The sequence below is a fragment of the Musca vetustissima genome, unplaced genomic scaffold (genome assembly GCF_032173495.1).
Source record: "Musca vetustissima isolate MV318-11 ecotype Yass unplaced genomic scaffold, APGP_CSIRO_Mvet_v1 utg10209, whole genome shotgun sequence".
Lineage (NCBI taxonomy): Eukaryota > Metazoa > Arthropoda > Insecta > Diptera > Muscidae > Musca > Musca vetustissima.
The window spans coordinates 271075-284365 of record NW_026879931.1 but is presented as its reverse complement, the minus strand read 5'-3'; the positions used below and the strand labels follow the sequence as shown (position 1 = coordinate 284365).

The window sequence follows — 13291 nt, the reverse complement described above, 5'->3', positions numbered from 1 at the left end:
CAATGTTAACTGTGATTGTCAATGTTTTCAAACTACTAAATGTATGTTTTATGGAAAATTGCACACAAACCTGTATAAACACCAATTGCACATGTTGTTGTCATCAACATGAACATCATTGTCGTCAACAACTACATCATCATCATCACGACCACCAACTAATGAATGATGGCCCAGAAATCCAATATAACTTTGAAACAACAACCTCCTCATCAAATGCTTCTACCATTACCTCCCCAACGAAAGATGCCAGCATCCCCACCTCAACATTTCGTCGTTGTGGTACTTTAAAACTTTGCCCCAAAACAAAAAGTGTACGAAGTATAAAACGCAAGCAGCAACAATATAAACAGCAAACGTCAAATGATGGAGAGGAAACCCCATCCCGGTGTAGAAATCTATTATCATTAGCTTCCTCATTGAATAATGATGGTGATGATGTTGATCAGCCTATTAAAACTCCAACTACAGAAAATCTTCGTACATGCTCTAGCACCTGTCCCCATTGTTGTAAAGAATTTGAAAATCACAATACTTGCTTTAATGAATTACACGATGATGATGACAAAGCTGTCGATGGAATGGCAAATGAAGAGAATGCTGCTGATGAAATTTCTGATGTGGACGATTCTAACCTAACAAGTTGATAATCCGTTGACAAGAGGTTGTTGCAAACATTTTGGGAAATCTAGCCCTGTTTTTGAGTTGCTTTTTTGTGTTTGTTTTTCCATGTTTTTTATTACTCTTCGACGTTGTGTTTGTGTTTTAATTCCTTTATTTTTTCAACGCGTTTTCAAAACTGTGAACTATAATTTTGATTGGTGGTTTTAAATTATGCTGCACCTTACAGATAGAACTTTAATTTGTTCTAATTCAATATAAGTATTATTTTTAATATTTTTTATTATGAGTTATGTGGACTTTACCTTTTCTTTCTTAGGGATTTTTTATTTAGACTTTATGCTAAGAATGTAATAAATGGTTCTTAAATTAGGTTATTATTTATCAATTGTTTTTACAAATGTGACAAAATATGTGTATATAGGTCTCATAACCCTTCAGTAACCTAGTTCTACAATGACTATAAGTTTTCATTGAACTTAATCGGGTGTGGATATGTTATTAGAATAATACCCTTACAAAGTTCCTACTCTATTTAAAGTACGTATCATTATATGGGGCGTTCAAACACGAATTTCTATCCTAAATAAAATCCGTATATGGAATTTTATCATTATCCTTGATATAAAGAATAATTTTTAATTATAAAAAACGAATCTAATAAATATCGGTTAGGTCAAGTAGTGCTTTAGAAAGTAGTACGTATATAGAAATCCTTTCATTGCTTTTATATAATATGAACTATATAGATTTATATCTAGACAATGAAATATATCAATGAGTTTACCACCTATAGATAAGTGATTATAGATTTTAGTTAACGTTATTATGAGCCATTTTTTGTTGGTTTATTTTCACATGTACTGTTTTCCTAATTTACTACCATAAACAATATTTTATATTAAATTTTAATTTTCTTGTAGAGTACACTTTGATTAATTTTAATTTATAAAAATATTTATTAATACTTATTTTAAATACTACTGTTATAACTAAAAACAATGCACTCTAAACTAATTCATATTTTTCTTCATTACTTTTCATGACAAATTGCTTCTAACCACCATTACGAATTGGTTACAATTGCAAATTATCAAACGCCTGCTTCCAAAAAAAATCGCAAAACAAAATGAAATATGCAACATCTTCAGGTAATCGTCGCATGTCTGAACGTGATCTAACACGTATGGGTGCTGATGGTAAAAATGTTGGTGGTCCTCTCATAGCAAATAATCATTTAGCCAATAGTAAATCAGTACCAGCATTACATCATCACATGGGCAGTGGTACTATATGTAAGTTAATTTTTAATTATTAAGAAATTAAAAAAAAAATAATTAATTAACATAGCTGACAACTATTAATAAAAATCATATAAATATTCTCTATGACCAATTTGATAAAAATTTTATTTTATACATAAATAATTAAAAAATATATTATTTTTCTTAAAGCCATGGCAAATTCGAAATCACGCAGTACTCATAGTTTGGCCAATCCTGCAACAAATTTAAATAATACCTTAAATAACAATGCCAACAATAATAACAACAACGAACAAGGCTTTTATCAAAATTTGAGCGTTTATCGCAATCAAAATCAATCACAACCGATTTTAAGTGAAAGGTAAGTTCGAAATTACGAAAAAAAATAATTTATATTATTGTAGTGTTTAGAGTACATTTAAACAAAAAGAATATACAAATTATGATTGGTACTGGTATCACATTTCTTTTTTTCTTGTTTTTTTTTTCATATTCTTTTCTATTCCTCTTTGTTTTTCTTCTTTTGTACAAATAAATGCTTACACAAACAACCAATTTTAATCAATTAGGATTACTTTACGTTTTAAAAAATTACTTTATGGTTTTATACCCATTAAAAAAGAAGTACAAATTCTAGAAATGACCAATGTGAGTAGAATTGAACAAATGCAAATTGCTTTCCGCTATTCCTGATCGATGTTTTGATTTATTGTCTAACAGTACACCTATACATTTGCAATTCGCTTTATTTGTGCAAAATTTATTTGATTTTCTTTGTATACACAAAACACATACACACAAATGATACTTTAAACACTACAACTATTTATATTCATTATCAAACAAAGCACTTATTATAAAGGACTGCTATATCAAACAAACAATTATTTATGTTGTCATTTTGTACAACCGTTCATATAAAAGTACACCAAACGTCAACCTTTATTCGCATAATTTTCTTATGAATTGCATTATGTGCTCTACAAAACAAAAAACTGTTCAACAATTATTAACTAATGATAAAATATAAAAAATAAATTTTGAAGTAAACATCTACGCCAGAGATTAAATAGGAATGTTGTTTATGAAAATGTTGTCCCACAAAATACGAAAATTCCACGTGGAATTACTCATTAGGATGGATCACTACCGTGTCACTATATTCTTTGAAACTTCCCTGATTATATCTTCTTAATTTATAAAACTAAATATACATATTCGTTCCCTCGAACTTGAACCTCCAAATTGTACACAGTTTATATTCACATAATTATATATTTGTATTAAATATATTATGAATGTAAATAATATTTGCTATGTTTACATATTTTATTTCTATGCCTCTTATTTAATCATACTTTTCTTCTAAATAATTTCTTTCAGACCCCCCATGCCATCACATTCCGCAATGAACGCATACAATGGAAATTCCCAACAAAACACACAAAATCCAATACTCTCGCCAACAAATGGTACAGGCCCAACTGGAAATCAACATCAAAATCCATACCAACAACAACAACAGCAGCAACCACCACAACAGCACCAAAATTCTCAACATCCAATGATAACATCTCCACATTCATCTAATATGTTGCCCAGTCGCCCACAATCGGCCTACTATCAACAGCAACAACAGCCACCACAACATCAACATTTGACACAACAACAACAATTTGCACAACATGCTCATAACTTCAGTGCTAGTACCACCAACTTGTCGACCATACAACATCAAACCCAGCAACAACAACAACATTCACAGCATCCCATGCATCATATGACACCACAGCAGCAGCAACTATATCGTGAACAACAACAGCAACAGAGTATGACATTGGGAAATCGCTCAAAGAGTACCCAGAATTTCCAACGTGACATGCAAACACAACAAAGTTTACGTATGCAACAGATGATGGCACCATCCATGCCCAACATTAGCAATATGTACCAACAACAGCATCAGCAGCAGCAACAACAACAATCGCACCCTGGCAATCATAGCAATATGTCCATGGCAGCAAGTCAAAGCATGCAAAATGTTTCATCTATGGGCGGCGATACGTTAGAACAAAACAATGGCGGTTATATGTCGCAGGCACAACATTCACCTGCTGGTGGGGCACAAACCCTTAGAAGAAATATGCGTCCCGACTATATGGATGGAGGAGCTCAACACTCACCGAATATGACACAAATGCAACAACAACAGCAAGGCAACTTCATGACACTACCCCCCAAGCCAGGTCAACAACAACAACAATTAACTCCACCAAAACAACAACAGCCGCCCACAGCACCAAAACCACAACAAAATCGTTTATCGGGCACACAACAGCAATTTCCGCCTCAGTCTTATTTGGGTCAGACTCTGTATTCACAGCAACAACAGCAGCAGCAACAACAACCACAAACCGCTGAGGAAAAACCTCCTCTACCACCAACCACCACGCATCCTCTTTACAAGGCCACTCAACAAATCACACCAGGCATGAACTACATTGCCAGTACCTTGGATCCACCTAAAGGCGGTTATGTACCAGTTTCCGCTTCGGCATTACAACAAAATAAGAACATGTTGGGAACAAATCCTTGGGAACGTGAGGAACGCGAAAAGGAGGTAGAAATGCGCCGCGAACACATACGTCAATGGCGTGAACAGCAAATCAATGAACTGTCATCGATTGCCCAACGTACACCACAACAGGACGAACAACTTAAGACTCTCAACCTTTGAGCGCGGATCAAGAGATGGAGGAGCAGACCACAACTGCGACAACAACAACTAGTTCATACGATAACAATATGAATATGGAGAATTCATCGGCACCGCCACCAATATTTGATTATGTCACAACAAAAACAACGTAGCTCTTCTATTGGTCTTCTGAAAACGGCTACCATTAATTCAGCGGATATGCAAAAGAAATCCTCGGCTGCTAGCATATTACTAAACAATAATAACAACAATATACAAAATAATTTAATTTCTTCACAACAGTCGTCGCCATCCTCGTCGACAATGGATATGTACAGTGCAACATCATCATCGAGTCCATCGTCGATTTTGATGCGCGACAATAAACGTGTTTCGTTCCATGATGAAGAAAATAATTATGTTGTTGGTGGTAGTGGTTCAACAGCAGCATACCATCAAATGGAATACAATAGTAATAGTGTGGATATGTCGACGGTGTCGAGTAATGGAGCTTCTGGGGATTTGAACACAATTCGTGAGGATAGTAGTGTAAGTATTGTGGACTTTTTGTGATTCAAAATATATAGTGTCCTCCCTACATGAAATTCAAAAAGGATGAGGAAATTTCAAAACAAATATCCTTTTAATTCATCTACAATAAATTGATATTTCTCAAAATTTAATTGCTTCTATTTTATTTTCATAGTTTCTACCACAAAATGTCGATACATCCATGTTGCCATCAATGCCTGCCACACCTGATGCTGCTGCATGGAATACCACAGTACAATCTACTCCCGGCGTCATAGGGGCTCAAGAAGTCTACAGGTAAATTCGTTTTTTTTTTTTAATTCATTTCCATACATGCAAAATAACCAAATCTACTTTTATTTCTAAATCTATAGAGATCCACGTACACGTCGCTTGGCAGAAAAACAACAACAGCAACAACAACGCAATACCGAAGCAGTACCCGAAAAACTTTCCTTTAAGGAGAAAATGAAAATGTTTGCATTGGAATCGGGTGAAGATAATACACCAAAAGATAAATTAAAAATTTCAAGGGCACAAAGAGACATTGATGCTGTGCATTGAAAGGCAACAGGAAGAAAAATAAAACGATGTAATATTATGGAATAGTAGCAGTGGTCTAGATTTATACAAGCTATACATACAACATTAACCATTAATAAATTCGAATGTTTTAAACAAGAAACACACACAAATTATTGAATTTACAAATATAAATATCCATAACAAGAACAATTGAAATGAAACCCCTTATTAACGAATTTGCTTACACAAGGCAATAATGATAATAATAATTATTATTATGAAATATTTTTTTAACATTCTTTTTATTCATTATTATTTTATTTTAACTATAATTTTAAATGAAAAAGCCCCCCATTTTAGCTTTAAGGCTTTAAAAGAGTAAAGTGTATAAACAAAACAAAAAATAAGATTACATTAAAGAAATATTATCATTACTACTTATAATTATGTATAATTAAATCTATAACAGAATTATTAGCAATGTAACAAAACAAAATACACATAATAGTTCGCATTCACTATTAATCTTTTTGAATTATAAAAAAACATTCTATTCTTTTTTTCGTTTTCTGTTCTTTTAAGTTTTAAATATATTTTAGCAAGTGAAAAACAACATTATAGACTATAAGATTTATGCATAAATTTGTAAATCATTGATATTTCTTTAAATAAAAAAGAATTATATTTATGTAAAAAATATACAACAACAAAAAATCAACAACCAAACGAGAACACCACAATTCAATTTGAAGTAAATACGATAAGTAAGAAAGTTTGTTTTTTATAATAATATTTACCAATATATATGTATACTAATATATATTAGCAGCAATGTTACTAAACTAACTAACAAAAAAAAAGAACTTTAAAAATTAACCACATGGTCCAATATGTATTACCTATTAGTATATAAATAACCAAACACTTACATCAGTCCTATGCTTTTTGAAAGTAAATTTTGAATTAACATTTTTAAATAACTTTTGAAAAATAATTCTATTTTTTATAAAATGACTATAAAAAATAAAAAAATTTCCTGTATAAAATACTTTTCTTGAATAATATATTTCCTTTCACACATACGCATTAACACACTTTTTAATACATTAACTTTCCTATATTTCGTAGAATAGATTAAAAATTACTAATCCATGGTTTAATATGAATATATTATCCACAAAAATTTCAAAGGTTATAAAGATTATATCATTTGAACAAATCGAAAAGATCCCACGAATTTACGATATTTCAATCATTTATTTTACGGAGATATCTGAGATATATAGTCGGCATCCCAAAACGTTTATGCACTTCCTGTGCGTGTATTATTAAATGAAACAAATGTCGCAATTATTGTCTGTTTTGTAAAATTAAATTGTGGTCAGTAAGGTCTTAGTTGTCGGCTGTTAATTACAACTTACTGGTATTTTTCTTATTTCTTTATTTTCAAAAATGAAATTTGAGGACATTAATGTAGATTTTACTTAAATCGTAAACTTCGATTCAATGAATCTTCTCCAAATTACACGGAATATTCTGTAAGAATATATGGTAATTTGAAATCGTAAAAATAATTCATTTATTATGGCTTAATTAAAAATTATTTAAATTGAATTAAATAAAAAAAACACAAAGTATATTTTCTATTGATTTATATTTTCTGAAAAAAATCCAAAATACAGTTTTCAATTTCATTTTTCTTTTCGTAGATGAATTTAGATTCACCCCGTTAGAGGGCTCACAGTATTAGTAATACTCCGGACAAAGCAATGCAGCTCGGGATTTTATTTTTTAAAGACATTTATGCAGACGAATATCAAAATACATTTTTTTACTTAAGCACCAAAATATGTGAAGGGTGAATAGAGTATGTCTTCTCTTAAATCTTTCACCATATTTTAAATAGGATGATGTAAATTAAAAACCGTCCCCATAAACCGAAATATATATAATTAGGATATAAATATACACATAATATTTGACAACTGTTAAATGCACATCCTACTTATACATACTTTAAACGTAAGTATTGAAATATATTAATTAAAGAAGTAAGACGACCAATATATAAATGTTTGAAATATAATAAAAAACACTATAAAGTTTCTATTTTCTAAATATGATAGACTTTAACAAGTTTTGTGTACTGATATGTATATTGAAAACTTTAGAATTATTGTTTTCAAAAAAGAAATCAAAACTATTTCAGTTTAAGCTTTAAATTAAAGTGCAAATTAAAATGAAGTACTTTTAACCGAAAATAAAAAAACAAATGAAGAGAGTGAAGACCTAGAAAGTCACTTGAGAATTGAATTACATACGAATGGACCAAGCTAAACAGTTTTCCTAAAAACTAAAAAAAATATGATTGAAAATCAATAAACGGGTTTTAAATTATTTACACATATATAAGATACACTATAATATTAACAAATGAAAAACAACTTGTCGGAAATGATAACAAATAAGCAAATAATAAAATAGAAAAACGATCAATTATTTTATTAAACTTGTAACTATAAACATACATATATTTTTGAATCCGTTGTTAATACAAACCGAAATAAAAATACATTTCATTAAAGTAATAATAAAATAATTGTTTATTAGAAATTGTTCATATAAATATTTATTTATTAATGTTAGATCAATGAAAACCTAGATGCAAAACGATTAAATAAATACATTTTTCTCGATTTAATAAAACGTTTAATTATTGAGAAAATTTATGGTGGCAGAGTGTGTTAATGCAGTAAAGTTATTCTTATAATTAGTGGTGAGTATCAGAGATCTTCATGAATGGTAAAAAAAGTCTCGCTCATTTGTGCCTTAACACAAAAAAGAAATGTGCAGTGCCATGCACAAAGACAAATGAATGATGCAAAGGCATGATTCGTGCCGGAAAATCATTCGTTGTTTAGTGCAGTGTTTGGCATAACTAAATTGAGAGTACGTGTAGGTGAGCGCAACTGAGAATTTATCACCAAAAACTACAGAGGAAAACAAATGGGAGTACAATTTTAACTATTAATGCTAACGAATGATTTTGGGAAGTTTTGAACACCAATGGTTTAGTGCTTGTTGTTGCTTTGAACCTGTATATATTCATAGTACTCGCAAAAGCAACGAGCTTTAGCATGCATTCATAAAAATCTTCATACGTCTTGAAAAACAAATTTGTTTACATTGATACTCCCTTTTGTTTAATATGTCATAAATTAAAAAGTGAAAATACATGTATGTATTTAAAAATGTGGAAAATTAATTTCCTTTAAATATTCCAAACAAGAAACACACATGACAACGAGATTATGTATTGCTAACGGCACATAGAAAATAGAGAGAGAAAAGAGAGCAACGATAATAGCAAAGCAATGCAAAAGCAACGAATATGCAGTAAAAGAAATTCAGCTAATGCAGATCTCTGGTAAGTATATAAATTATATACATTATGGATTACAATTAATATAATGTAATATAACTTAATATTATATGGAGAATTTACAACTTATTCAACCCACCCAATGAAAACTAAATTTGTTTATTATGTGTGTTCCCATAAATATGTTGTGGTATAATTTTTATTCAGCCTAAATAAAATTGGTGTACAATGGAATATTGGAATAAATACATTACTAAAAAACATTAAAGGAATATAAGCTTGTCTAAAACCATATATGAGACAATGAATAGACCATACCAGGCAAATATCTGCAAAGAAAGAAATAAACATTCACATTATTATTATTATTAGCATACAAATGAATAACAATGAATCTCTAAGTACTCACAAGTGATTTAGAAAATGTCATGTTTAAATATTGATAAATGATTTCAGTTCACCATAGCGTTTGGTCAATTCCTCCGATAGGATTATTTCATCAGCCACTATTAAATATTGCTTATCCGTAAGGCATGTTAGTTGATTTTCTTGTGACAAATCTAACGATTTCAACATATTTTCACCAGTCTTTGACCATTGAATTAAAGCTTTCTGTAAAATCCATTTGGAAGCCAAGTCCTTATAATAGTTTTCCCTTAAGCTATCAACTTTTTGCAATTTCTTCAAATACTCCATGGTCTTGTCATGGTATCCGTTGCAATCGATGGCCCTCATCAATAGTGCCGATGTAAGCAAACACCATTTACTATCGGGTTCATATTCCAAAAGACTCTCGCAGGACTCTAATTGTGATTTTAGCTGATCCAATACATCTGGAGTATACGTTGTGGTGGCCTCCAAAGGTTGGAAATAATAAATGTCATCGTTGTATTTACTTAGAGGTAGTGTGATTGTTTTAAGTGCTTTGGAAGTGACTTCCAATTGTGTATATAGTGAAGGATTTTCTTCTTGGGTTTTGCTATAGAAACTTGTATCAGAGACTTGATTATTGAGTGTTTGGAAATCAGTAATTTCCAATGTTTGTCCACCACCGGTGAGTAATACTTTTAACTCTTCCTTGGTAGTGGGTTTGGTAAACGATAAGACAGTCTTGTCTTTGCTACATCTAAATGCACACACAGCCAATTCCGGTTGGGAATATCCCAAAAGCCATCGTTGATAAAACCATGCTGAGCTATCGTAGGGATCAGTAAAGGCCGCCGTAAGTACCATTTCCAATTCTTCCTTGAGTTTTTCTTCACTCATGGGACGTTTGGGTTTAGCATCGCCTTCATAGGGATAGAGAGCGGGCAGTAGTAAACTCCTATGATGCCACGAAGAGTAATTGGAAAAATTAACTTTAATTTTCTCAGTACAGAAATCCAATTCTTCTTCCTTGGGAACTTGAGCCTTTTCCACAACATAACGTTTATAATCCCATGTATGGAAGTTCCTTTCATCCATTTTTAAGTATTTATTGCACAACATAACCTCTCGCTGCCAGTTGGCTTTGGGTGATTGTTCCAACAGCCACATACGATGATGCCAAATATTGTAACTCTTGGGATTGACCAACAGGCATTGTTCCGTCAAGGAAATTTCAGTCTCTAATACTTTTAAAATACGATCTTCTTTGCTCTCTGCATTTTCATCGGGTATATCATCTTCCTCTTGGATTTTCTTCATTTTGGCTAGAATGCATTCCCTTCGAATATTCCACAAAGTGGAAACATCAGGATTACGTTGAAGAATGGGTGTAGTATAGGCTAACATTTCATCATCGTATTCATGATTTTGTCTCTTAACGCTTATCTTTGCTGTTGCAGCCTTGTATGCTTTAACTTTTAGAGCCTGTTCCTTCTTCTTGCGTTCGCGTTCTTCCTCGGTGGTACGTACTTTAAGGCGGCCGTGCATTTTGGTATTTTTATTTATGGAATTGTAGGTATTTCCAGATTTTTTCGGCCGTCGAAGATTCGTATCTTCCCTTGTTCAATTTTCCTATTCACGAATAGAACTAGTCAATGAATCATTTACAATGAAGAAACTGCAATTCACAATAATATTAAACAGCTGATGTGCTGTGTTATCGCTAACGATACCAATAACAAGAGTCAAATGTGAGAACAGGGTGACTCGGTAAGTAACACAAAGGCCGTTATATTTGAAAACAGAAAATAGTGAAAACATAAGTCAAATAAGTGAAATATTTAAACGAATATTGATTTTTTTAATGAATTGTTAAAAAATTCAAAGCATACTTTCAGGCATTCCATGGAAGAAGCATAAGAAGAAATTACAAGCATTAAAATGACTAATGAGTTTTGGGCCTGGTCGTGAACATTATAAGAGTCTCAAATTGTAATTTATTTATATATGATATGTTCCCGTACTGCAAGAATCTACTAGTTTCTAATATTTTTTCGATTTCATAAGGAACATTTGTTATCCTAGTAAAAAGTGGTATATTCTTGCAGGTTCAGAAACAGTCACATAATTAGTCTGCGTATTTCATACAACTGCTGGATAAACTTTAATCAATATCAATGCTATTAAACTGTCATATATGTTTTTTTTATTTTTATTACTCATAAAATGGACCTCGATTTGCATATTTAACTTTTTATTTTTATTGGAATATTTTTTCAGTCATAAATCTAAAAAAAGGATAAACAACATAAATCAATAACAATAAAATACTGAACATAAAATATTCTAACTTGTGTTTGTTTTTCCCCGGTTGAATACAAAAAGGAAAAACTTGTCAATAAATTTAGAATTTAAAAAAAAAAATTCAAATACAAGGGAAAACAAAAACATGACATTCGCGTAAATAACAGTCCACACACACAAACACACACCCTCTCTATGGCTTTGCACACAGGTGTATAGGAGTTTTCTATAGTCCTTGTATAAGCAAAAGGATGTGTTTTCCCAAATAAAATAAAAATAATGAAAATATAACGGAAGTGCTAACAGTACGTCGCTTATACTACCGTCAACTTTTGTTTCAATGATGTATGTCATCAGTAAATCAAATGAATAGGGGGAATGCCAACAAAACGTTAACTTCCTTGTAACACCACCAACAACAACAATGTAGGTAAATTTTTTTGAAAACACAAAGGATAACGTCGCACACAAAGGTAATTGACAGTGGCCGGACAAGGAATTGGGATAAGTAGGAATGAAATGATTCGTGATAAGTAATAAAATATTATTTTGTGGCGCAAGGATAATAAAGGATAGTAAGAAAATCAATTTGGGAGCCAATTTTATTACTGATAAATAGTACACCATCACTCAATTATAATGTTTAGAATACCACACCAAAAACATTTCCAACACAAAACTCGTCTCAATTCATTGTCCTGATACCATTTATGTGTTCACTGTGACTTTTAACCTTCTGAAAAAGAAACGGATATGTATGGCAAACTGGCAGGACTACACGAATGTCTGCCCAGCATATTGTAGAGGGAAGTAACGCAACATCTTGTGACTTTGGTGAGTATAAAAGCACTGAAGCATTTAAAATTTATGCCAATAACAGAGCAAAAACATCAATAAAAGAGGATTTCGTAAAAGGACTACAATCGTATGTTGAAGAATTAAATCGAAATCAATATGCACAGAGTGTTTTAGCTTCAGGGATATTGTTTGACGCTGTTGTTTGGACTTTATTTTTTGTTCGATATTTATTTTTGTTTAGTTTGCGTGGGTAAGGATGGATTGTAAAGTGATAAAAAATAAGATGTAGGAAATTTTGTTAAAGGACTTGCATTTTCAAATAGAAAAATGTTCAGTAAATTTTATTTCTAGTAATGTCCAGTAAATTCAACCAATTGGTTACTAATAAGGACCAATTATAAGTCCACACTGAAAGGAAATTCAATCCTTACAGTTTGTTTTAGTTTTTCGTGCAGTATTGTACATATTTTCTAAAAAGGAACACCATTTCTATTTCTAAGGAACATAAGCAATGTCCAATAAATTCAATCAATTGGTCCCTAATATGGCATAATTATATGTCCATACGGAAAGGAAATTCAATTTTTAAAGTTTTTTTTGACAAAGAAAAAATAAAAAACTAATTGTTTTGATATTAATTTTTCCATTGTGTATTTGTGAAAATTTAATTTGTATTAAGCAAACCAGCCTAATAACATTATGAAAACGGGAAAGTAATAAAAAGGGAGAGAGAGAGAGAGAGTACGATGAACAAATTGTCAATTGTCAAAAACATATGACCGGCAAATGACGCGATTTTTT

General features: G+C 31.3%; 2 protein-coding genes across 2 annotated transcripts; one reads left to right on the top strand and one right to left on the bottom strand.

Annotated features, from left to right (window-relative positions):
* Window positions 1-1750: 1750 nt before the first annotated feature.
* LOC133325146 (transcription factor mef2A-like) lies at window positions 1751-5690 on the top strand. Its single transcript, XM_061533970.1, has 6 exons — window positions 1751-1916; window positions 2076-2247; window positions 3270-4579; window positions 4727-5133; window positions 5291-5412; window positions 5490-5690. Exons 1-6 carry the CDS (start codon window positions 1751-1753, stop codon window positions 5677-5679), a joined length of 2367 nt encoding a protein of 788 aa, XP_061389954.1. The 3' UTR covers window positions 5680-5690.
* Window positions 5691-9454: 3764 nt separating this feature from the next.
* On the bottom strand, window positions 9455-10942 carry LOC133325145 (geranylgeranyl transferase type-2 subunit alpha-like). The gene has a single exon (XM_061533968.1). The coding sequence runs from the start codon at window positions 10934-10936 to the stop codon at window positions 9455-9457; it is 1482 nt and encodes a 493-aa protein (XP_061389952.1). The 5' UTR covers window positions 10937-10942.
* Window positions 10943-13291: the final 2349 nt, after the last annotated feature.

Excerpts from the sequence above, each read along its gene's own strand:
- LOC133325145 (XM_061533968.1), bottom strand. The coding sequence starts at position 10,936 with ATGCACGGCCGCCTTAAAGTACGTACCACCGAGGAAGAACGCGAACGC.
- LOC133325146 (XM_061533970.1), top strand. The coding sequence starts at position 1,751 with ATGAAATATGCAACATCTTCAGGTAATCGTCGCATGTCTGAACGTGAT. Across the intron at positions 5,134-5,290 it reads CAATTCGTGAGGATAGTAGT|TTTCTACCACAAAATGTCGA; the intron begins GTAAGTATTGTG and ends TTATTTTCATAG. Across the intron at positions 5,413-5,489 it reads GGGGCTCAAGAAGTCTACAG|AGATCCACGTACACGTCGCT; the intron begins GTAAATTCGTTT and ends CTAAATCTATAG.